The sequence below is a fragment of the Gasterosteus aculeatus genome, chromosome 4 (genome assembly GCF_964276395.1).
Source record: "Gasterosteus aculeatus chromosome 4, fGasAcu3.hap1.1, whole genome shotgun sequence".
NCBI classification, from domain to species: Eukaryota; Metazoa; Chordata; class Actinopteri; order Perciformes; family Gasterosteidae; genus Gasterosteus; species Gasterosteus aculeatus.
The window spans coordinates 3,037,411-3,062,883 of NC_135691.1; the positions used below are offsets into that span (position 1 = coordinate 3,037,411).

A 25,473-nucleotide genomic window follows, 5' to 3' on the forward strand; every position below is an offset into this window, starting at 1 on the left:
ACAGCGCACATACCACAAACACTCCGGATGAAATGCTTTGTGTATACTGTGAAGGGGTACGGAGAAGGAGAGATACCCGGACAAAGAAGAGACACTGAACAAGCTGGCAAGCTCTGGACCAAAAAAATGACAACTTGCCAAGAACAATTAATTACACATTTTTGGACACATGATTAAAAATCACGCAATAACAAGATCATCGTAGAATAGAAAATCAGTCTGATGTCCATGGAGATATCGACTGAGCACTTTGATTCTCGTAGTGATCAAAACGCATCCATTTCCCGCTTGCACCACAGCGGAGACCTTTAAAAGGAATTTAAAAAGAGGAAAATCCCACGTTTGATACCTGATTTTTGTAGACACGGGGAAGAACACACTGACGTGGCTGAGCTGAGCTCTATGGAGCAAAATATGGCGAGTTACCAATGCAGCGTGTTTTTCAAGCTGAACAAAACAAGCGTCTCTGGCAACACAGTTTAACTTAGAATTCATTCATTTGAGAAGAACAAAACCAGAGCGTCAACCTCTCATACGAGACTTCTCTCCACTCGACATGCATTTCCTTCTCGTTGCATGTTTTTGATTCGATGATTTCTGTGTTCTAAATCAAAGTGTTTTTTTCCCCCGATACCTTTTGTCATTACGAGGCGAGGGTAACTCTCACAGGTGCCTTTGACTTTGCCGACAGCAAAAAAGTGCTGAACTACCGTTCAGAAGTACGACAGTAGATCAAACCACCAATGAGAGGTGAGGAGGGGGAGGAGGACCTCGCTCACGCAAACACCCGCCGGCTATGTGACACAAATCAGTCGTCCTCATCAAAGGGCCAGTCGGGCTCTACTGAAGTTCCCAGCAACCTAATCGCTGTCATTAGCAACGGCGTTAATGACGAGCTGGTGAGAGGAAGCCGAGGAAGTAACGAGTCAACGCGCTGGACGCCATTTGCCCATGGGGGACGCATTTGAGAGGACGCTTCGGCAAATAAAGCCTCCCTCCTCGTCAAAGGTTACCTTTTGGTAAGTTCGGTGGACAAATTGTTCTCCCTCAAATGAAACCGCTGTGTGTGTTGCGATCATGAGGACTGTGAGGAACTGCGATTGGTCGGCCGTGGCGGCTCCTCTCCTCCCAATGCACAGGCCGTGAAAAGCAAAGGAAACATGAAGCCAGTGGAAGGTTTCAGGAACACCACTTTCATATCCATTGTCTCATTTAGAGAGGTATTTCTGAGCTAATCATCCCTGACCCTTTGTGAATGACCATCATTACTTCTTTGGAATCGCATTGGAAATAGATTCCAGAGAGACATTTGGTGATCGACGTATCAGAGCGATTTCACGTGGAAACATTGCAGCGGTATTTCGGAGAAGTCTATTTAGTTCGACGGTGGTGTGGGGCTGACCTGCAGGGAGAAATCCTACACTCAACTGCGTTTCTACTCTGGTGACCCCCAGAACACGCTCACAAAGAGGCATAAATCTGGTATGTGTGGTCAGCAAATCGACAGCAGGGGTCAAATTATCCTCTGCTGCCAAAACAAACCAAAATGTAAAAGTCTGCTCTGGGTTTAAAATAAAGAAAGTCAAATTGTGATGGTTATACGTAGCTTATTTGTGTTATATGGTTGTTTTTTTGTATGTTGTATGCTAGCTGGCCAGCCATTTTCTTTTAGAATAGAACACAGAACCCTTTTAGGAGGTCAGAAGATCCGAATGTGCTTTTTAAAAAAAAGAATATTTCCCTCAGGAGGATTTTGACGCCACAAGAGTTAAGATGACAAACTTCAATTGGAACAAACAAGAGGACAAATGAAAGCAGCGACACTTTCGCTTAAAACCCAGGACGCGTTGGCGGGCGAAGGTGAGGACGCACAACAGATGGCAAACACTTGGCTCGCCGTATGAAATCACACGCGAATGAAGTCAAGTTTAACCGCCGCCATGCAGACGGAGGCTCTGTGTTGGAGTGGTGTCAGATCACTCCCGCCTTTTTGAGCGGTTGGTCCCGATCTGCCTCAGAGATTCTAGGTCAGTAGTGGCTTTTTAAAGATTTAATAGGAGCCTCCAAGGAGTTTGGTGCTGCTAAATGGGTCCATAACGGTTCCGGACACCCTTAAAGGGGAACCGCCGCTTTCAATACTCATTTTCAGATGGAATACAATTAGTCTAAACACGGCATGAAATGGATTAGAACTAACCAGTTTAATTTCTGATTCTAGCTTTTAAGTTCATCATTTGGCCAATAAAACATCCAAATATTTGGGAAATTGACTTGACTAAAGACTAAATAAACCTGCCAACGGAGACTTTAACCGTTTAAAATGATACGTGTCAGTTTAAAAACAGACCTATCACCTCAACTCTAGTTTGTCACAGTTCATCCAGGTGTGGCCCCTGTTGCTCTGAACCGTCACTTGCTTGCAGCCAGATGTTTAAGCCCCTCTGTAAACCTGTCCAGCTCACTGCAGGATGACAAAGCCAAATGAGTGTGTTGGGATTAAATTCATCCGGAACAAAACCCTCGTTTGCGTGACTGCTGTTCCCCATGCGGGCTCCCGATGGGGCAGAAATCCACTCCTCATGATGCGGTCTTTGTTTTTAATGAATTTTTGAATTCCAGAAGAAAAAAAAAACCCTCCAGTTTGAGTCACCTTTCAACAGGTGACGAAGCAAAACGTTCAAACTGCGGGTTGGAGAAAAAGGCGCTGCGGACACCTGCAAACAGGGCAACCGGGACCCCCGCAGAGTAAAAGAACACGCCTGCACGAGAAGCTACTCAAAGTCCCGCCGGAGCCGCGCGCCACTCACCTCGATCCACACCCGCGCCTCCCGGAACGCGCAGGCAGCGGCCGCCGCTGCGCCCGCGGGATGCTGATGCGAGTCCCCGCCGTCTGCCACCGGACTGGCCATCGGCGAAGAGGCTCCGCTCTCCAAGTGCTGAAGCTTCGGTTGGTCGACGGCGGTGGGAAGCAGCTCGGTGCCGCCGTATTCCTCCCGGAATCAGACGCGCAACGTGTCGGTCAGCCGGTTCCCCTCCGCCGGGTTGTGGGTGGTGGTGGTGTTGGTGGTGGTGGTGGTGGTGCAGCAGCAGCAGCACCGGCGGACCAGTTGCTGCCTTCCGGTGTCGCTCCTGTTGGAGTCTGTGGGCAGACAGCCGGCGTCAAGTCACCCAGAGTCAAGCGTGTGGCTTCCGGTGAGGTCTTTCACAAATAAAAGCCTCAGAACGTAGTAAATGTGCACAAGTCGCATTTAAGTAATTAATGCGGCAATAAGAAACACGTTTTTAGAAAACTAAATTACGAACTCGTTGTTTAATAGTAAATAATAAACACCGTGACCATTGATTGTCATGTCTTCATTTAGATTGATTGATTTATGTGATCTGCATCTGTTTTCCTAACCACTGGACAATTATGTTTCTGCCCCCCCCCCCCTTTCTTTTAACCAATGAAACCTAACTTAGAAATTTACAACGCGTTGTCGGAGTCCTACCTCCCCTTTGCCCTCCGTTTCACTGGCCGTTTGTTCGCTTCTTATTTTGGTTGCGACGCTTTGCTTCCGGTAGTGATCGAGCAGTGTCTGGCTAACTTGACGCAGCTGAACTGACGGGACTTGCGCACCGCAGCGTGATCCGCTCCATTGGCCCAAAATACTCCATCGACCAATGAGGGCAGCAACACACTGGGGACCTCACACTCTCCTCAACTCCGTGGGGCCACTTGGGAGCACCGAGTTCACTGATTTGGAGATAATGCACCAGAAAACAAAGGAGCCAGCTCACAGTGCGCTGTGCACCTTCCTGCTTTTTACGCAGATGTGTCTGGAAATGGAGTTGAAGACAATGTCTCCAGTCATTAACCATTATGAGGAAATACACAATAGTGCAGCATTTAGAAAATGAAATGTGTTTATTTTTGTTCATCGACACATTCTTGTCTGTTTTTCTATGATTTGTATTGTTCAAAACAGATTTAACTGCATTGTGCGAGTAGAAACTTTGCGTAAACTACGTTAACAGGATTCCCTTTTCGGACAAATCTTAGTTCCCGTTGCCATGGTTTCGCTGGTTAGGCTGTTTTGAGGGACAGAAGGGATCCTTGCAGGGAACATCTATTTGAAATCTCCAATTTAAGTTTGAAATCTCTGGAAACATGGTGTCAATGGTGTCAAAGTGCAACACCAAGCCAGATGAAATGTCGATGCAAACAGTTTTGGCCACACAAACCGTTTCAACGCATTAAGCACAAATCAAAACACTATTAAAAGCCATTCGTTTGTACCCAATGTTCGCTGACCTTCAGGCAATACTTTCCCAGTTCCTATACAGACAGTTTGTTCACAGGCTTGATGTATTTTCACATTCTCACATATTTGCTGACCTCCTGTGGAATGAAGCAGCACTGAAAGGTGGGAGGAGCTCGAAGCGGTTCATCTGTAATGATTCACCTGGCCCTCCTCTCTTCGGCTCCTCAGGCTTCGATTTCCTGGATCAGAAAAAAGGCTCTGTGGATTTCCTCCATTGTATTCGGATCTCTTTCCCACAAGGCTTCTGATTAGGAGACAGTCACGGTCGGTTTATCTGTTTCTGCTGCTCGCATTGTTGACAGTCCCATCTGGGTTTGACAGGTCACTCTGGTAAGTATTACACCGTTGCTGCAAACGTGTCACCTCTTCTGTCTCAGGAAATCCCAAAGAAAGAATTTTCTTTTCTTAGAACTATTTCAGAATTCACGAAAAGCACCATGTTCATATTTTTTACTTCAACACCACTGACTTCATGGTAACCCTACATTTGTATATTCAGTATTTTTTGTGTTTATTCCAAGATGTAGCTCATATGGACTTTGCCTTTTTTAAAGATTAATATAAAAAAACGTACTAATTTATCAATTGATTTATTAATTTAACAGTATATAGTACTTCCGTTCTTTATTCATCAGAATCCTAGTGTCGTGTATTTACTGCATTGTACGTTGGTTGAATTTCTTTTGATCCAGAAACAGATTTATTCACGGTAAGCACTTCTTCTGAAATGTAACTGTAAGTGTAAGACATGCAGTGACTTTTATTTACCTGCATTTCCAAGTATGTTAAGAGCAAGTAGTGCCTGCAGAGGGAGCCAGAGCTCAGGTGATTGTTGGTGGTTGCCTTAGAAACGCACATTATTCAGTCCATATATTGCTTCGGGCTTTTAATTATTCCTGCGTAAGGTTGAGTATAAAACCGTCATTATGACCCTTTGAGCTCCTATTTCAGAATGATGGAGAATTGAGTGTGAACGTTAGAACATCTGCACGCCAACAAAGCACAAGTCCGAGTTGTGATTTATTCAAAACCGGGACGGAGAAATACCTCAAATCTGTGCTGTGGAACGGGACCCTCGTCGTTAATCTCGCGTGTTCTCGCTCTCCTCTTTTCACCCCCAGCTTCTCCCGGGCCTTCCCGCCCGCGCCACAACTCCTGAAATGTGGCTGGTGGTCGCCTGCGTCCCGCTGCTTCCCGCCGTCTTCATGGTGAGCGCTCGCTGCCGCGTCAAAGTGGCCTCCCTGTGCCACGGGGCTCTGGCCTGGGCGCTGAGGCTGCTGCGAGGGAGAGCGTGTGCAAAGAGCACCCACGCCTTCGTGTTCTCCCAATGCACCCACGGCCAGGCCGACAGCGTCCTGCAGACCTTTGAGCTGTACGCCGACACACACCCGTCTCTCTGCATCGGCCCACTGACCGGTCGGTATGCGGGGTCCCTTCAGTGCATCAAGTCACAAGTCATGAAAATCTTGCAGATCATTCATTTAAAGCTGTTAAAAAGTCTTCAAATGAACACTGACTTTTCCATTTCACTCACAACAGCTAAAAGTAAGACAACACTTAACTTTTTAATATAACTGAATTTGGGCTTTTGATCATTTGCATTTCTGTTTGGAATTCCGCGACACTCGACCCTTGACATCAGAGTAGCGGTGCCGGGTCAACGATTAGTCCCAGATGTGGCGAAGGGGGCCGATAAAAGGAATCACCATCAGCTGTCATCCCTCCCAGGTGAGGCGCTGGACGAAGCGGTGAGGCGGCTCGGCCCGTCCCGGGTGTTGGAGCTCGGGATGCACTGCGGCTACAGTTCAGTCCGCGTGCTGCGTCTGCTTCGCCCAGCTGGCCGGCTGATCGCGGTGGAGCTGGACCCACTGGCCGCGGAGCTCGGGGAGGAGGTCATACTTGTGGCTGGCTTCAAACACTCGCAGGTCCGCCCAGGGAAGGACGAGGGTTTGGGCTCTACTGCACCGAAATAAGATGTAACCGTGCTCATTGAAAGGGTTCCACCCGTTCAGTTCCAGGTGCTGACATCCAGCTCGGCGGAGGCCATCCCAACTTTGCGTTCGTTTCTCGAGGTCAATCAAAGGGTCAGCGATGGGCTGGATCTGGTTCTGATGGACCACGACCCCGCGCAGTACCTCCCAGACCTGCTGGCTCTTGAGAGGGAGGAACTGCTCTGCCCGTCCGGCTGCTCCGTCCTTCTGATCTACGGCAACCGAAGAGCCAGAAATCGAGGAGATGTCCTGGATTGGATCAGAGCGAGGCCCGACCGCTACAGCGTCAAGTCAGAACTTCAGTTCATGACGGAGATCTTCTACCAAAATAAAAGCACGAGGGTTGATGAGTGAGAAGAAAATCTAAAGACGTGGTTGTGTGCTTCCGGTTTTTTTTCTCCACTTTATCAACCAATGGTGTAAAATACAAAGTGCGAAATACTATTTTTCCTATTACGTTCCTTAAGAAACTAAAGGAAATCGTTAAGCGATTCATTATCAAGTATGTAAACAGTTTTTATGCTATGAATTAAATAACAGCAGATAAGGAAAGGGTCATATTACTATACTTTTTCTCTTTGGTTGCTACACCGTACATGGCCCCTGAGAGACAAACAATAACACGTATACAGAAGGAACTGCTGAATTCACATTATTGCATATAAAGTATTAATATTCCAGATTTTACCATGTGTTGAAAAATGCACATGAGTGAATTGTCGGATTTACTATTTCAATAACTCACACAGGTAGGGTGGGGGGGATACAAAATACTACTTCTTTTTGTTTGTAATATCCCCAAAATCCCAAAGCTGCGTACACGATCGGCCCTGCTCGCAACAAAGGAAACAAAGAAAACGTCCTGCATGCAGAGCCCTGAGCAACCACTTGAGGGCGTCACGTCTCTTTGAAAGAACAAACTGATGCACCGGTCTGGTTTTCACAAACAAGCCTTTAAAGGGAGATTCCACCCACTTTAAAAACATGCACGTTCTCCCCCCGTGACACATGGGGAATACCTGTGAACCTCAGGAAACAACCTTTGACTTTGAGACCTTGACCTTTGACTTTGAGACGTGTTCTGATTCCCCCGTGAAGATCGTTATGATCCACACTCCCTCTTGTGCATCTTGTTTACAATTCAAAGTAGAGCGCTATTCAAGAAACTGCCCCCAGTCGCTTTATTGCCCCCCCGTCTTCTAGTAATAGTATTCAAATTGGTCATGAAGTGAGCGATTCAGTCCTGCAGCATGGTGTGCGTCACAAACGAGGGGAATCACAGTTTTCCTGTGTTTAGAACTCAGACTCTGATGATACAAAAGACTTTCAGAGCAGCCGGAACGCCATTATGTGGTTTAGAGACAATTTAGTGCGGCACTAAAGCAAATAATATTGCTGCAAAACCACAATTTAATTAAATGCAATTTATCCAAGAGCCCTGGGCCTCAACTCAAGGTCATAATTGTTGAACAACAGCGCAATAAATGTGAAATGATACAAACCCGGGGAGCTCGCTGCAGTTACAGAGAGACAGGTAGAAAAAGAGAGTCGGGGGAAGAGAAACGCGTAATGGAGCAGGGAGGGTTTGACGAGCTGCATGAATACTTTATAATCTCATGCATGGATCATTATTTGCACAGCAGGAGATGTGGTGATTCTATTTGTCGAACACAGAAAAGAACACAGGAAAGTGTTGCTCTTTGCTCCCCAACTGGTAGTACTCCTGTTGTTGAGAAGTGCAGAAGCCTACACAAAGTATCATCCCCACCGAGGAAGTTATTTCCTGCATGAAAGTCAAAGCACCGATCACTAATTAGTGTTAATTAATATCTGGAAACGATTAATATCGTTTTGCTGGGTGTAATCATCTGTGAGGATTTCTTTCTTGGTTTGTTTTCTTTGTAAACATCCACAGCAAGTTTCCGAATCAGCACGTGTCAACACCAGTTTTTCATTGTGAAACGATATTCCCATTAAATTAAAGAAAAACAACGTGGCTTAAGTGACTGTGATTTGACTAAACTTTTCTTTATTCATCTGTGATGAAAAGAAAAGCTGTGAAAGTTGTGTGTTGCTGGATTTAAACTCATCCTTTCCAAACCAGGCTCATGTGTACATATTTGTGCATTCTGTTTACCTGCAAAACTGTCCTCCCGAGCCGTAGATCCATTAAGATGAAGTGCCTTCCATGGCGCCAACTAGTGGAGAGAAGGTGAATTATTGAACTCTAGGTTGCCTTCGAGTGGACAAAAGGGGAAGTGCCGTCTCGGTCGCCATTTCAGTCGAAAGACGGAAAGATGTGTGCGGATGCCTCTCTGCGTGCAGCTGGTTCGTTATTTTTAAATATTTGACATGCCCCTCTGCTCGTATTCATGTTGAAATGTTTGTCTGTATTCGCCTTCAACAAAGTAAAAGGCATTTCTAGATGAATTTTGGAGACACTAGCAGCGTTACAAAGATGTTTGCAGGATGCAGCAAACATCCAGTGTGCGAATGTAATTACACGAAATGAGTCAACCGTGTGATTGCTCTTTAGCTAGCCGCCGCCGTTTCAGCCTCGAGAGTCCTCCAACTTCCCACAACACGAGCGTCACAGCCGGGACCAGGTCGATTTCTCAGCTGTCAGAGGTGATTTAACGTTTCCGAGTGCCACCGGTGTACACAGTGGAATCAAATGCAAACAGCGTGCTCTAGGACCACCCCAACCTTCGCCCCATCCTCCAATTTCCCTAAAAAGTCCAACTTTATTGGTTTGAATTTCCGTGTTCCACCTTCATCATGTTCTGAACTGCTGTCCGTGCTACGGAAGCTGGAGATTATAAATATAATTATGAATCAAAGGTATGCAGAGGATCTTCTGCTACATCTTCAGTACGGCAGGTTGTCAGACAACGTTCACTCCTCTTTTAGCTCTGCTTTGGTCTCTACCACTCCACCAGAGAAAGGTCTAAGTCTTCACAGTTCGTCACATTGGACGGGCCAGAAAAAACCCAACCCACTCGTTGGGAGACACCTTAACGCCCCGTGGAGGCTGAGTGGAGCTGTCAGGTGATCATGAGGAACATTCAAGCATTTGAACACCCAGCTCGTGCTGCCGTTTAGCGGGGACAGTTTCCGGCGCTAAACTTCATTAAGTCACTCGACGCAAAGAAAACTCATTTTCTATTTGTGATCAGCGGGAACAAATGATACATGCGAGGAGCTCCACGGTGTCACAACATGTTAGTCTTCACTGAATGGATTTTTTTTTTCGGGGTCCACAAATACGGCTGAACACAACCGAATGGTCCCTGACGGCACCAATTCCATCTCCTGTTTGTTAAATAAAATTGGTTGTTGTGGAAATGATTTTTTTTTGTTCTTCAAGTCAGTAAACAACCAGTTAAAGCAAAGTCATTTTAAATTCTCACTTTGCTTCTTCTTCGGCAGTGAAGGAACAAAGCCTGCGCCTCTGCGTCTGTTTCATCAACTCGAGTGGGTTGTCAGAGGAGAAAGGAGTCACTTGATGGCCTCTCCAGACACCACGGGGCTTCTATATTTGTTACACTGTGATAGGCTGTCATCACCCCCCCAAGAACCTTTTGAGGAGTGAAGACCCAGCCTTATTTTAAACTGTCTGCAAGGAATTATAGGAGAGCGATGGGTTCTTGTCTACTTGTATGTGTCTGCATTTTGAACAAATGGTCCTATATCACTAGATGTATATGGATATATGTGTTCATGAAACTATGTTAATTGTTTCACACAAAGTCATTTTCGTGTTTCTCCTCCCATTTTCTTTCATTCAAACTCACACCCTGTTGCAATTATTATTGCTAAAATGTTGACATTGCGCGCCATAATGCCACTGACAAAAGATTACTTGTGGATCTTACATGTAATTAAATTATATTGAATGGATAAAAAGTACAAGGATGGTTTACGAGCAGTTTTGCTGTGTTACATGTGGTCACAGAATGAGGCTAGTTGATATTCACAGTAACGCACACTTCACAAGGAAAGCTTCAGGTGAGCCGTGGTCACATTTAGGAGGTCAGCTCCTTTACTCCTCATCACTCTGATGAGCGTCAGCTATTGAGAAATGAAAACACAGCTTCTCTCTTTTAATCTTTGGAGGGATCTGACAATGTGAAGTGACTCCACCATCCGCCCCTGACCCGGACTTCAACTCGCAACACGCACACACACACACACAGACACACACACACACACACACACACACACACACACACACACACACACACACACACACACACACACACACTCACTCACACTCACACTCACCCTCCCTGCGGAGAGAGGGAAGATTGAGAGAAAATAGACCTCCCACCATGCGGTGTCTTAAGAGGGCTGAAGCCTCTCAGCATGTACTTTCTCCGCTGCAGGTTGAAGAGCCCTCCTACGCTTGGTATTCTTTTTGTCACAGGGAGAAGGGACACATAATGTCCATGTCTCGTACTGCAGGAGCTAAGTGCACTTGCGTGCTGCCGATGGAAAAATTGGACGAGCAACTGTCGTCAGACATCTTTTTTATCATGATATGAAATGCTCACATGGCTCCAAAAGAAAAACAAATATCTTACATCTTGTGCTTAATTATTTTTTTGCATTACATACAGCAGGTCCTCAGATAGTGTAAGTGTAGACTATCAAACTTCATTATAATATTGACACATTTAAGCATTATTTAATTATTAAAATCATTGTGCTAAATTATGTTAACGTCATCGATGGGGAACCAGTGGCGGATTTGCCGTCATTTGCATCCCAGTATTTGGTATCGAGCTCGCCAACATGTCGAGCAAAACCAGGTTCTCCTGCTCGATGTGTTTGGTCGCTAACTTAAACGTTAGCTTGCTTAACACTTTTCTACTTTTTTTTCCTAGATAGTTGCTTAATCGTGGTTTTAAGTTGAAATAGCGAGCTTATTTAGCTAAAAGCTAACTCGCTGAAGGCTAACTTTGCTAAAAGCTAACATTTCTAATTGTGTGTTTAGACAAAATGCTAATTAAATGTTCTCAAGGCGGCCCATTCATAATAATGATAAAGACGAAAAGCGACCTTTCTACTACTCACTGTGTTTGTTTCATGCTTTATTTTGTGACGTCCTTTCAAAAAAGTAACCGGGTCTAGTTGTTGCCCTAAACGTACGACGTTCACCATGGTGACGGAAAGTGATTCCGCTCAGCAAATTGGTCCCATATAAGAGAGCCAGACACAAAAAGAGAGAGCGGGAGGATCGATGGGGGGCGGAGGGGGAATACGCTTGGTGAAGGGACAGAACGAGTGCAATCACTTCAATAAACGTACATCGACAGGACATCTTATTATCATTGACCTGTATTATTCAAGCATTTGCTTGCCCCGCCAGATTGTGTGTGTTTGTGTGTGCTTGCAGCCAAATGTTTATTCTCTTGGTCAGTATAGATTGGACTCAACTGTTTTATTATTGGATCAATTGCGTTTCTGCATCATCAACATTTCAAAGCCCACTAAGGGCGTATTGACTACAACGCAAAATACTCACAAAGAGGCGAGCCTGAGAAATGTGAACGCATTGATTCTATTAGTTACCAGGAAAATAAGACATGAACGACCACAAAACAGTTCGCACATTCGATCCGAGCAGAGAAGTACTCCATTGAGATGCACCGTGGGTTTTGTCCATCACGTCCATATCCCACATTCAAGTGAGCATATTGCAAATACACATTTCACCTGTTGAGGGCGCTATATGAAAAGTGACATGATGGGCAAAGTTATTGCATTCTTCCTTTGGGGACCACCCATGTTTGTATCGAACTGTTTGCAGGTTGTAGTGATCTTTGTGTGGGAACAACGGATCTAGATTAAGCGTCTTCCAGATGACCGCGGTGAAGTAATGTGAATTCCTCTGAATGCTGCAAAATCTATCTAGATATACAATATTTACTAGGCCAATACCACCACAACCCCCCCCCCCCCCCCCCTCCACCCAGCCGCCTCCCCAACGCTCCATCCTGCCCCCACAAGAACAGGACTTGTAATGACCTCATTTCAAAATGGAGGGTAATTCCGACACACCGCCATGGGTGGAGTAGAAACAGTTATGAAGCCACAGAGTTATTTCCCACGAGTCCATTGCTGCCCAAGAAGCCATAGATTTATTAAGCCTCGAGGCAGAGTAAGCGTCATGTGATCCGTGGCTGTTTTTTTTTTTTTAATGATAGTTAGTATGTTGAAAGGATTATATCAAATTTTAATTATAATCTCAAATATCTGACCAACACACTTGAATTGAGGCCATCTAGACGAATCGCCAACGGCGTGAATTCCCTTCCAGGGCCCCTCCCTGTTTTTTTGTTGTTGTTCTGTTCCTATTTGCTGTCGTATTGCTTGTGATTTCTGCCGAGAGAGACTCTGCTGCACACGGCCCTGTAATGACCGCTGCGTATCTCCAATCTGACGCATCGCCTCGGTGTCTTTCATCTTGTTTGAGAGGACCGGCGTGCCTCGCTCTCCCCCGTGCACTCCCTCGTTTTATGAGCCCACACAGAGGCGGCGGCGCTTGTCAACCAAATGGACTTTTCATTAGGACCCAGGACGGGTTCGGGCCACAGCAGCGGCGCAGCTGATCAAATCTCAAACAATGGAGCAGCTCTTTAGAAGCTCTTTTCTTTGTTACTGATGTGGATGAAGGTGTGTGTGTGTGTGTGTGTGAGAGAGATCTGAGGCATCAACGTTGCTGTGAAAAAGGAGTTGGTTATCATAGAAGGCCCTGAAGATGTCACCTGCCAAGATTATTTTTTAATTACATAACCTCAGGTTGATTTGAACACAACGTGTATGGTTGCTTCAGAAGAAATAGTGTGTTATTTCTTCTGCAGCTTTAAATGGCACCTGCTGTACTTTCACAGATCTTCTACCCTCTGATTTGCAGTCTGAAATGTGTGTTCATGCGACTTCGATTTTTGTTCTTTAGGGTTCACCGTCCAAAAGCAGAGCGTGAAAACAAAAAAAACAACATTTAACCGGACAAGGCTTTACTTTTTTCATTCCGCTAACAATGCTACGCTAGCTTTGCAAGCACAAATAAGTGCTGGTTGTTATCAGACATTGAAATCCATGTGCATGTACGCAACTATAATATTGTGCTGTATTCCCAGTTGCACAGCACTGTTTGGTACAATAATATTAGATTTCTTCTTGCTGTCTCTCCCCCCCCCTTTTCATGGCCATTATCTTCTGTAAGTGAGCTGAGAGAATAACATCTCTACAATAAAAAATGTTCCCTCCCCCCCGCAGATTTATTGTAGTTCTTTTGTATATGATGTAAACGTGGTACTGCGAACCGGTTAGAGGTTGTAAATCAGACACTGATTAAATCTGTCTGGGCCAGAGATCTTCCATTTTTCTTTGAGTGCAAAACTGACCTGATTTGGGGCGATTTTGGAGACAGGTCCGTACATCACGGTGGGCGTAACTGCACTGTGGCACATTTCACGCCATTAAAGTTATCTGTGGGTCTATTAGGCTTCAAAGGTCCAGTATCCTGCCCCTGCATGCGCGGGGCCCACTGGTGAGTAAATCTTCTTAAACGTGGTCCTTTGCCAAACACATTTCTCTTTTTGTGAAATGTGCAGGTTAAAGTAGGACAAAGTACCAGAAGCGTAGTTCTTTCTCTCTCGTGCAACATTCGATCAGGCAAGTGCTCCTTCTTCCTTTTTGAATAGTCGGACCTGTTCATGCCAGTTTAAAACTAAATTATTTTACTCCCGTTTTCCCTCCACTCCAAGGTGAAAGGTCACCGCGCTGCAGTCTCTTCCTCCCTTCGATCAATAAATTCACTTAAAGCCGAAAAAAACATCTTGTGTTGTTATTTCTAAATGTCGAACTAGGAGCTAAAAAACATTTTTTGTGAAATATTGTATGGAGGGTAATTGTATTATTATGGTGCTGTTTCTAATGTTCTAGCATTCCAATTATGGAAAATAGCAGCTGCATTTATTGTGAATTAAAGTAAACTATAGGAGGGTTACGGTTATTTCAGGATATATTTTTTATAAAATTACAATACAACGCAGTTTAATGATGCCACAGTAACTCAAAAAACATTCTCTGAGGTTTGTTTGTGCGTTTGAAAGTAGCAGAAGAGGCTCAGCTGTTGTTATCTTCAAAAGGAAACTGGAGAGTCGTGATTGGCTTCCTGGACCTTTTGTTCTGATTCCCACAACAGATCAATTGGTCCTCCCGCTCGTCCCCGAGGTGACACCATCAGTTCAGAGACGACACTGATTAGAATGCTTTTAAAATAAAATATCACAAATGATGCAGAGATGTTAGGGCTGATTTTTGGTTTGGAACGCACATTTAGTGGCCACTGACCGACGGCTGCTCACAGCTTAAAACGGTAACCAATGGCAACCTGGTAACCCTTTCTGCTTCTCCAAGGTTTCAGCATAAAACACTTTATGACAAACTCACACCAGATAACGAGTTTGAATCAAATAAATGCAACTTATTAAAATTCTTGCACTCGCTTTGTATCTGAGTTTTCCCTTTTTACTCCATGAATCCGACCCGAAGCTCGTTCAGTGTTCACAAAGCATTTGGAGTCACGCTGCATCCTGTCGGCACAAGTGCAAAACGGGTCTCCACCATGTTTATCATATTATTCGCATTGCTGCGCATCATCATACGTTATGTAGATATTCTTGTCAAGTGCAGACACCGCAATAATCTCCTAATAGCCTTCCACATTCAGGAGGACAGAAGTTACTATAATTAGAGCAATCTGCATGCATGCTGTGTGTTTGGCGCTGTTAGTTCTAGGATTGGAGATGCAAATTGAGTCCCACAAAGCCTTAAGAGTCACCTAACAAACCTCTTGATGCAAGCTTTGATTGCATTTCACTTGTCATGAGAAGTGATTTGAAAGCCACTCTCGCTGAATTAAATCCCCATAATGAAGCAAGACAAAAATGCCACCGCCATTAGCGCATGGATTACAATTTTTAATCTGCTGAGGCTCATTGAATTGAGGCTGATATGCAGGACGAAGAGAAAACGCCTTCTTTGAATATCGGACCGAGCGTTTGTTGTTTACTGTGATGTGATGGGATGCGACTCTGCAACAACACACGGCAAAGAAGGCAAAAAGGTCCGACTGTGCCTTTAAGAGACCTCAAAAAGTGGAAAGCAAAAGGTGTATTTTCAACGTTGGACATCGGCAGGTGCGGCTGCTCCCTGAATGCCGACTTCTAACGAGGAAAGCAGCCGAGCCTCAGCTGCACAGCTCCCGGGCGCTCCCTGCATTTCGCTCCCATTTGACTTTTGCGTGAAGCTTTTCGGTCCCTGAGCAGCGGCTGCAAATATCCAGCAGGAACAACATCTGACCCGGCGGGTCTCGCCTCTTGACAGCGCTCCGTGCTGGTCTCTGTGTCATTCCATAAATACCAGATAAGGGCCTCGGCGGATCCTGTGTGTGGCTGTGTGGTTAATTGCGAGCCGGCGTCGGTGACCCCGGCGTCTGGCCATCACTCACGCCGGGTAATTGGAAGCGCCGCAGCCACGGAGATTCCAAGAACTGAAGCGGGAGCCGACAGAGGATGTGTTTGCTTTTAGGGGTTTGTGAAAAGGTATTTTCTCTTTATTTACCTACGTGTGCAAAACTCACAAAGTGCAGACGTTTTTTCCTTCATTGAGACAATTATTGTGAAAGACAAGGAGCAGTAGACATAAAGCAGTTTACTTCTGTTGTGGGCTCATCATTTAGATATTTTTCACCTTTTCAAGCATTTATCACTCAGATGTTCAATCAAATAGGCGATAGTGCATTTAAATGTTGAGAAATTATATTTTCCAACTACAATGTCATGAAAAACAGTGTTTCTCTTTCTTATATTGAAGAACGACGACTTGAAGCATCAGCGACGACGTGTGTCGTCAATATCGAAAACCTCGATCTTCTCACAAACAAACAACTAGCGGAGCGTGTTAATTTAACTTAAAAAAAAACCATCCCTCCCCGTCATGCCGAAAACTCTTGCATCCCATATTCATCGTTCGGTAGCTGATGTCTTCCTTCAGATCTCCGCTTCCCTTCGAGTTCAGACCCTTTTGCTTTTTTTCCAACTCAATTAGAAAGACGACTCCCTCTGCTCCGTTCCCAGAGAGGTGACACAATGAGCAGCCCCAGGTATTTATTCACCCCTCCCGAACCAGGGGGAGGCTGTGTGTGTGTGTGTGTGTGTGTGTGTGTGTGTGTGTGTGGTGGGGGGGTTTCAGTGTCCTCAGGGGAGGGCAGCACAAATCCGAGGGAACAAAAAGGCATCCGTATTCGGAAGAGCTTTTGTCCCCTGACAGCCGAGTGTATGAGGTGGAGGGAGGGAGGGGGGGGGGAGATGGGGGGCCGCAATAATTAATTGGATTAAATGTGAAAGTAAGAAAGCACGGCTCCTCAAAGGCCAGCATGTGTGTGTGTGTGTGTGTGTGTGTGTGTGTGTGTGTGTGTGTGTGTGTGTGTGTGTGTGTGTGTGGTGGGGGGGGGGCTTGGGGAGGGAGGTGTGCTAATATGTGTACAGTTTATAATACATGCAATCATTTCTGTCATAGGAATTGCATGTATTATACATTGTTCATTCTGTACACATGGCATCCATTGTAGTCTGTCCATCCCGGGAGTGGGATCCCTCCTCTGACGTTCTCCCTAAGGTTTCTTCCCTTTTTTCCCTCTTGTAAGGGTTTTTTCATTTTTTGGGGAGTTTTTCCTGTGCCGATGGTGGGTTTCGGGGCAGAGGATGTCGTATGTGTACAGACTGTAAAGCCCTCTGAGGCAAATTTGTAATTTGCGATTCTGGGCTATACAAAATAAAATGACTTGACTTGACTTGACTTGAATTCCTATGACAGAAATGATTCAAGTAATTGTGAGTAGTAAGCCAGGCGCACAGCAGGACCACTGCAGGGGCAACCACCATCAGATAGAACCACCATCCACAGAATCCTGTGGGGAGGGAGAGCACAGAGATTTTAGGAGAGGGTAATGTCGGTTTATGAGTAAAGTAATATGATTAATATCTAAATAATGATGATGATGATGATGGCAGCAGCAGGCGTCAGCATGGCCACGGTAGGTGTCAGGACCAGGGTCCCGAAGGAACCACGATCTACGGAGACCTGATAGGGGCGAAAGCACAAAAAAAAAAACTCCCGGAAAGAAGCTGAATTAGTCATGTGCATTAATAAAACTTGAATTATGATAGAACGAGAGCGTAAGAGAGGAGCTTGGTGTGTCCTAAGAATTCCCCCGGCATTCTAAGCCTATAGCAGCTTAACTAAGGGCTGGTCCGGACTAACCTGAGCCAGCCCTAACTATAGGCAGAATCAAAGAGGAACGTTTTAAGTTTTACTTTAAAAGAGCTGACCGAATCTGCCCCCCGGACTGAAAGTGGAACCTGGTTCCACAAAAGAGGAGCTTGATAACTGAAGGCTCTGGCCCCCAGCCTACTTTTTAAAACCCTAGGAACAACAAGTAACCAGCATCTATGGAGCGCAGTTGCCTTGTAGGGCAATACGGTGTTACAAGCTCTTGAAGATACAACGGTGCCTCACCAGCAAGTGCCTTGTAGGTGAAGAGAAGTACCTTAAAATCTATTCTTGATTTAACAGGGAGCCAGTGCAGAGAAGTTAATACAGGAGTGATATGATCCCTTTTCTTAGTTCTTGTTAATACACGTGCTGCAGCATTCTGAATCAGCTGGAGAGGCTTAAGAGATTTATAAGAGCAGCCTGATAACAAAGAATTACAGTAGTCCAGTCTGGAAGTGACAAACGCATTAACTAATTTTTCTGGATCACTTTGAGACAGGAAGTTCCTGATTTTTGATATGTTACGTAGATGAAAATAGGCAGTCCTTGAAGTCTTCTTTATATGCGAGTTGAAGGTCATATCCTGGTCGAAGAGAACTCCCAGATTCCTGACGGTGCTGCTGGGTACCAGAGCAATTCCATCCATAAAAACTGTTTCACGCGACAGCTGGCTTCGAAGGCGCTCTGGGCCTACCAGGATAACTTCCGTTTTTTCTGAGTTTAGCATCAGGAAGTTGCCGGTCATCCAAGTTTTGATGTCTCCAAGACATTCTTGGAGTCTAACTAACTGGTCCGTCTCTTCTGGCTTGATCGACAGATACAGTTGAGTATCGTCTGCATAACAATGGAAGTTTATGCGGTGTTTCCTGATAAGATCGCCCAAAGGAAGCATATAGAGGGTAAATAAAATCGGTCCAAGTACAGAACCTTGTGGGACTCGGTGACCAACATTGGTGGTCTTTGAGGATTCACCGTTTACAAGCACAAACTGGGATCGGTCCGATAGGTAGGATTTAAACCAGCTGAGTGCAGTTCCTTTGATACCAATTAAATGTTCTAGTCTCTGCAACAGGATACAATGGTCTATGGTATCAAATGCGGCACTGAGGTCCAGCAAGACAAGAAAAGAGATGAGTCCTTGGTCCGATGCAAGTAGAAGATCATTCGTAATTTTCACCAGTGCTGTTTCTGTACTGTGATGCACTCGGAATCCTGACTGGAAATCCTCGAACAAAGCATTGTTTTGTAGAAAGTCACATAATTGATTTGCGACGGATTTCTCAAGGATCTTAGAGAGGAAGGGAAGATTAGAGATAGGTCTGTAGTTAGCCAACACCTCTGGAGCAAGAGTAGGTTTCTTAAGAAGAGGTTTAATTACAGCTACCTTGAAGGACTGTGGTACATGTCCTGTCAACAAAGACAGATTCATAATATCTAATAAGGACGTGCTAACTAAAGGAAAAACTTCCTTAAGCAGTTTGGTCGGAATCGGATCCAAGAGACAAGTAGAAGATTTAGACTTTGAAAATAAAGAAGTCAGTTGATCAAGGTTGATGGAAGAGAAGGCATCCAAACAGGCATCAGGGCCCACTGCTGCATCCAAGGTTCCTACATCGGAGGACAGGTCGGCACTGGTTGAAGGCAGGAGACCATCAATTTTCTCTTTGATAGTCAGAATCTTATCATTGAAGAAGTTCATGAAGTCGTTACTAGTGAGGTCCAAAGGAATACACGGCTCGACAGAGCTGTGACTCTCTGTCAGTCGGGCTACAGTGCTGAAGAGAAACCTGGAGTTTTTATTTTTCTCTATTAATGATGAGTAATAAGATGCTCTTGCGTTACGGAGAGCCTTCTTATACGTTTTAAGGCTGTCTTGCCAAACTAGCCTAGATCCTTCTGATTTGGTGGAACGCCATAATCGTTCAAGCTTCCGCACAGTTTGCTTTAGGTTCCGTGTTTGAGGGTTATACCACGGTGCAGACTTCCTTCTTGTTGCTATTCTTCTTTCCAGAGGAGCAATAGCGTCCAGCGCCACTCTCAAAGAGCCTGTAGCAGTATCGACAAAATTATCGATCTGAGACGGACTGAGGTTCTCACAGGAGTCTTCTTGTATCTTGAGGCAGGGCACTGAACTTAGAGCAGAAGAAATGGCTTCTTTAAATAAGGCTACAGCGGTATCCGATAAGCGTCGACTGTAGAAACCTTTGGCAGGAGGAGGTGGTTCTGATAGTAGAAATTCAAAGGTTATCAGACAATGGTCCGACAGGAGAGGGTTCTGTGGAAAAATTGTTAAATGTTCAATCTCAATCCCATACACAAGAACCAAGTCGAGAGTGTGGTTAAAACAGTGAGTTGGTTTATTTACACATTGACAGAAACCAATTGAATCTAACAATGAAAGGAATGCAGTACTAAGGCTGTCGTTGTCGACATCCACATGAATGTTAAAGTCACCCACAATAATTACCTTGTCCGTTTTAAGGACCAAACTCGTTAAGAACTGTGAAAATTCAGAAAGAAATTCTGAATAAGGACCTGGGGCCCTGTACACTATTACAAAGAGAACCGGCTGGATTATTTTCCAGGTCGGTTGCGAAAGACTGAAAACCAGGCTTTCAAATGAGTTATAATCCACCTTAGGTTTAAAGTTTATTAAAAGGCAGGAGTCATAAATAGCTGCCACTCCCCCCCCTTGGCCTGTGCCTCGGGGAATATGAGTATTAACATGACTCGGAGGAGTCGCTTCATTTAAACAGAAATATTCCCCATTCAACAACCACGTTTCAGTAAGACAAAATACATCAACATGGTGATCTGATATTAGTTCATTTACCAAAACAGCTTTAGATGACAGATATCTGATATTCAAAAGACCCCCTTTAATTCTCCTATTTTGTTGCACTACAGTGATCCCTCGCCACTTCGCGGTTCACTTATCGCGGATTCGCTATTTCGCGGATTTTCATATTGCATTTTTTTTTTTTTTGGTGCATTGTGCTCTGCATTCTGATTCGCTAAAAACTCACTCCCGAGCCGTTCATTACAGTTCTCCAACGTAATCGATGGTGGCATGTCGGTGTACAAGGATCTTTTTGCAAAGAAGAAAAAAGAGCGACAACAGCTGCCTATCACTATGTTCTTCTCCCGAACAAACACACCTGCACCGCGGGCTTCAGAAGAAGAGAACACTGCAGAGCGCAGTCAGGATGCAGCGGCCCAGTCTGAAGAGCAGTGAAACGGCCTACACGCGAGTCACTGTATTTGTATACATGTAATAGTTGCTAATTGTAAAAAAAAAAAAAGTTTTCTATTTCGCGGATTTCACTTATCGCGGGTCATTTTCGGAACGTAACCCCCGCGATAAACGAGGGATTACTGTATTGCATTATTAGTTTTAACTTTAATTAAGTTATTTACTACAACTCCTCGGTTGTTTACCTTTAACTTAGATAAGTGTGTCCGTGGGGCAGACAAGGTCTCTATAAGGTTCATTATGCTGAGTGACTGCTCAGATTGAAGCGCAGAGAAGTGTGTAAGACTGCGACTCTGCTCCCTGGTCTGAACTCTGGGTCATGGATTAAGTCCACTAAGAAACTCGGTCAGGTTCTTAGAAAGAAGTTCAGCTCCGTCCAAAGTGGGATGGATGCCGTCCCTCCTAATCAGACCAGGCTCTCCCCAAAACGTCTTCCAGTGATCAACGAAGCCCACATTATTTACTGGGCACCACCTCGACAACCAGCGGCGGAATGACGACATGCGGCTATACATGTCGTCACTTGTCAAGTTTGGGAGGGGGCCAGAGAAAACTACGGTGTCCGACATTGTTTTAGCGTATGTACACACCGATTGCACATTAACTTTAGTGACCTCCGAGCAACGTAATCGGGAGTCATTACCGCCGACATGTATTACAATCTTACTGTATTTACGTTTATCCTTAGCCAGCAGTTTAAGATAAGACTCAATGTCGCCCGCTCTGGCTCCCGGTATACACGTAACTATGGTCCCTGGTTTCGCTAACTTCACGTTCCTCAGAATGGAGCTACCTATCACCAGAGTTGGCTTCTCAGCGGGTGTGTCGCCGAGTGGGGAGAAGCGGTTTGAAACGTAAAGTGGTTGGTGGTTAACCGTGTGCTTCGACTTAGACTTATGCTTACTCCGGACAGTCACCCAGCCTCCCGGCTGCTCGGGGGTTGCCGGGGGACGGCTAGCAGGAGCGAACGCTACGTCTATGTGGCCCGCACCGGCTACGGGGGTGGGCGCCCATAGCAAAGCAAAATTGAAGATGAGATCTCCTTTATGTCACATTTACATCTCCTAGATATAAATGAGCACTAATTGAGACCAAAGTGGTTTTCTCATTCTTCTCAAATGTCTCTCCTGAGAATTAAGTCTCACATTGAGCACAGTGCAAGTTCTCTAAATTCTCTCACAGCTGTCTCTTTTCCTGATCTCAACTAAGAGAAAAATGAGACATACAATGCAGCTTTCAAATATGTCTCAATTTGATCTCAATTATATCTCAGTGAGAAATATGTCTCGTACTGCTCACTATTTGAGTTCTCAGATTCGCTTACAGTTGTCTCTTTCTAGTGTTTCAGCAAAAAGAAAAAATAGAGTAGTGTTAGCTCTCAAATTAGTCTCAATATGAGACATTATTTAATATTATAGCTCAATCATATCTCAATTTATCTCAGCGCAAAATTTAAGAAAAGAAGTATATCAATTCAGGCAAATAATTTGAGATGGTTTACATAATGTTCAACTTACAAAAGGTGTTTATTTCTGACAAGCCATACAATTCATTAATTAGAATTTTGAGTTCTAAAACGTAACCCATCAAAACATAAGCCATGATTTGCTCAAAAGACACCTTTGTGAACTTTCTAAATGTTGACAATTGTGCTGTTTTATAAGAATTCACAGCAAAGCTCTATTGTATAGAGCAGTAAAAGAGTGTATAACACGTTACTCCAAGAATCCTACCTCATGTGTGATGAAAGAGTCCGTTATGACTATTACTATTAACGTTGCACGCGCGGGAGACGTGGTAGCGCCAAGACCCGCCCTACGAAGCAGCTCATTGCATGGCTCACGATTGATTAGACTTTTCACCTCGAGTGGTTAAGGTTAGGATAGCGGATTGGTCAGGGGATAGGACCTGAACAAATAAAAATGTTGTTATCTAGAATACAGGGCTTTTAAAAAGAATGTAATAGTATAAAGGAAATATAATCTGTGGGTATACTCCAGTCCAGCGGTGGCGGTAATACAACAACAAGTTATCAACCGCCAGATAAAAATAGAAGAAGAAGAAGAAGAAGAAGAAGAAGACTGGAGGGGGCGGGTCTTGGCGCCAATTCGTAATTTCGTTGGGGTGAGAGAAGTGCGTCGGTAACTGCTGCTGCACCTGTTGGCTTTTGCCCCTGCCACGAAGAGGTAAGAATGAAATTCTTTTGACATTATCATAATAATGGAAGGTGGGGATTAGGTAATTAGGTGTCTGTCCAACAAGTAATTGACAAAGAAACTCCGAACTGTATTCAGACTGTCGAAAATGGGATGGTTTGCTAAGTTAACGTTAGCTAACGGCTAATGTTAACGTTAGCTAACGGCTAATGTTAACGTTAGCTAACGGCTAATGTTAACGTTAGCTAACGGCTAACGGCTAATGTTAACGTTAGCTAACGGCTAATGTTAACGTTAGCTAACTTGTGTTAGCTAAATGTTTTAAATACATTTAAATTTGACTTTGTTGACTGGATTTGCCCTCCTATTTTTGCTGTACACTAGCTATTTATCTCTGACATTTCAGATCTGCAAGTTCATAAATATTGTGTCACGAGTCCGTATGTTGTGAGCAGATTTTCTGCAAAAGCTCACCCAAGAATAGGGATGCTATCATGGTTCATGATCTTTACATTTTTTTAATCTTGGTGGTTTTATAGGTTTTAAAACAATCAATTAGGAAAATGATTTGATTTGATTTTTGCTCATTTTAATACCATTATTGTCTCAAAGATATGAAGTGAATTTAGGTTAAAATAGTGTCTATTGATGTTATACTTAGCGTTAATGATCTAAAATGTATTTTTTTCATTAACCGGATGGAGAAAAACAAAGTGCTGGCAAAAAAGAGGCTACGGGTTCCCACTCAGAAAATTGAAGGACCTGAGCTCCCCTCCCCCAAATGAGCAATCTGGTAAGTATTAACGTAATAATTTGTTATATACGGGGGTAATAATCATAACATTAATAATGTCTAAAAATACCAGTCTAAATTGTTGTGGCCAAATAGAAATTCATTTCCATCGATGAATCCATCACCTGACGGGGGACATGCAACAGGCCGCAACACAGCTGGACCACCACCCTATGGGTAGGTTTGTCATAATTATTACATAATCGCCTGGGCCCATGAGTTCAACACTTTTTATCCTTATCCGATCAGATTTGGCAAAGTTTGGCAAAAAACATCATTAGGATAACTTTGTTATCCAATCTATGATAATAGAATAGGCTCTATGCACAGCTCCACTACTTCCTGAACTTAAGGCTGGTCTTTTATTTCCTGCCTTACATTATTGGACAAACTGATTAATCCACGTGTGTCTGAGTCACAATGGTCAGACACACGTGGATTAATCAGTTGTCCAATAATGTAAGGCAGGAAACCAAGGAGCTGCCTTAAATTCAGGAAGTAGTGGAGCTGTGTGTATACCCCATTACTGTATTTGAGTAAATAGTATGTGAATGACTCTTGGCCCTGATGAAAATGATTTGCTATTATTTTTGCTTAATGATCAGAATCGTTTACGTTCATCTTTTTACGAGCTCACTTCCCTTTCAGATCCAGGCCGGGTCAGAGAGCTTCAGACTCTCTGCGACTTAATTGGAGAGAGATATTGTGGCAGCCTAGCTTCACCATCAGGCCAGCAGGAGCTGTTTCCTGGGAGCGGCATATTCATCTCATCATTCCGCCTGGCTGCCATGAATCACGCATCAAAACCAAATTGCATGAGTCTGTTTCATGCACTTTTTGATAATTTCTTCACTGTTGAGTGTCAAAATGCAGTGCCCTTTGGTCACCCTGGAAACAACCCCTCAGGAAAGGAAGGAAAGCAGGTCCTTGACTGTAAAAAAGTTGACTGAATCCTAAGTACGTTTTTTTTTAAGGATAACACTTGTTTTATTCATATTCATGATTGGCCAAAAAAATCGTACTTGCTGATTTGCAATTCTCTGAACTGAAATGGACGTCTCACAGTGTTATTTCCTTTTAACCTGAAGTGCAGTTGTATATGGTCTATGTGGAAATTTTTTTGTCAAATTACTCATGACTGATTTTAATGCTCTTGTCTTACAGATGTGCAACTCTACCGGACTGGGAACCAATTGAGGAGGCCAAGCTATGTGGACCGCGATCTCTCTCTCTCTTTTGTGTGTGTGTGTGTGTTACACAAATGCAGTTTTCAATATTGAGTATTGTTTTTAGTTGTTTCTAATTAATAAAGATAACTAATATTTAAATTGCATTCTCAATTTCTTCTTGTATTTCTCAAATATACCTCAGATATCATTCTCATATATAGCTTCAGTAAGACATTAAGGAGAAATAATCAAGAGATGGAAGAGACGTTGGACACACAATAATAAGATCTCTTTTAAGGCTCATAATTCTCAGATTTGTCTCATGTTATTCTCCTTCAAATGGCCGAGACACAATTGAGATCAGGGGTATACAATTATGAGATCTCTACTGTCTATCCCACTTCTCAAGTATTGCTCAAATGGTATTCTCAATTTAACCTCCTTTGTCTTACTCATGT

General features: G+C 44.1%; 2 protein-coding genes and 1 long non-coding RNA gene across 6 annotated transcripts in view; 2 read left to right on the plus strand and 1 right to left on the minus strand.

Annotated features, from left to right (window-relative positions):
* Positions 1–5,492, minus strand: part of LOC120817340 (LIM and calponin homology domains-containing protein 1) — a 53,770-nt gene extending 48,278 nt beyond the window's left edge. For 3 of the 4 annotated variants that reach the window (XM_040173470.2, XM_040173463.2, XM_078101913.1), the window contains exons 1-2: positions 5,352–5,492; positions 2,808–3,139 (exon numbers count right to left, since the gene is read on the minus strand). In XM_040173470.2, coding sequence (XP_040029404.2) covers positions 2,808–2,909 — 102 coding nt within the window. In that variant the 5' untranslated portion in view covers positions 2,910–3,139; positions 5,352–5,492. Of the gene's footprint in view, positions 1–2,807; positions 3,140–4,378; positions 4,470–5,351 lie in introns of those variants that run through there. The other variant, XM_078101914.1, reaches the window with a different exon arrangement.
* On the plus strand, positions 5,465–6,848 carry LOC120817343 (transmembrane O-methyltransferase homolog). Its single transcript, XM_040173475.2, has 3 exons — positions 5,465–5,720; positions 6,033–6,229; positions 6,317–6,848. The coding sequence occupies exons 1-3, from the start codon at positions 5,465–5,467 to the stop codon at positions 6,647–6,649; spliced, it is 786 nt and encodes a 261-aa protein (XP_040029409.2). The 3' UTR covers positions 6,650–6,848.
* A 16,138-nt stretch (positions 6,849–22,986) lies between these two features.
* LOC144406279 (uncharacterized) lies at positions 22,987–25,171 on the plus strand. Its single transcript, XR_013467509.1, has 5 exons — positions 22,987–23,083; positions 23,758–23,846; positions 23,943–24,023; positions 24,495–24,803; positions 25,011–25,171. It is a non-coding gene; the product is annotated as an uncharacterized LOC144406279 (long non-coding RNA).
* Positions 25,172–25,473: the final 302 nt, after the last annotated feature.

Coding starts and splice junctions, on each gene's coding strand:
- LOC120817343 (XM_040173475.2), top strand. CDS start 5,465: ATGTGGCTGGTGGTCGCCTGCGTCCCGCTGCTTCCCGCCGTCTTCATG. Junction 5,721..6,032: donor CTGCATCGGCCCACTGACCG/GTCGGTATGCGG, acceptor CATCCCTCCCAG/GTGAGGCGCTGGACGAAGCG. Junction 6,230..6,316: donor CTGGCTTCAAACACTCGCAG/GTCCGCCCAGGG, acceptor CCACCCGTTCAG/TTCCAGGTGCTGACATCCAG.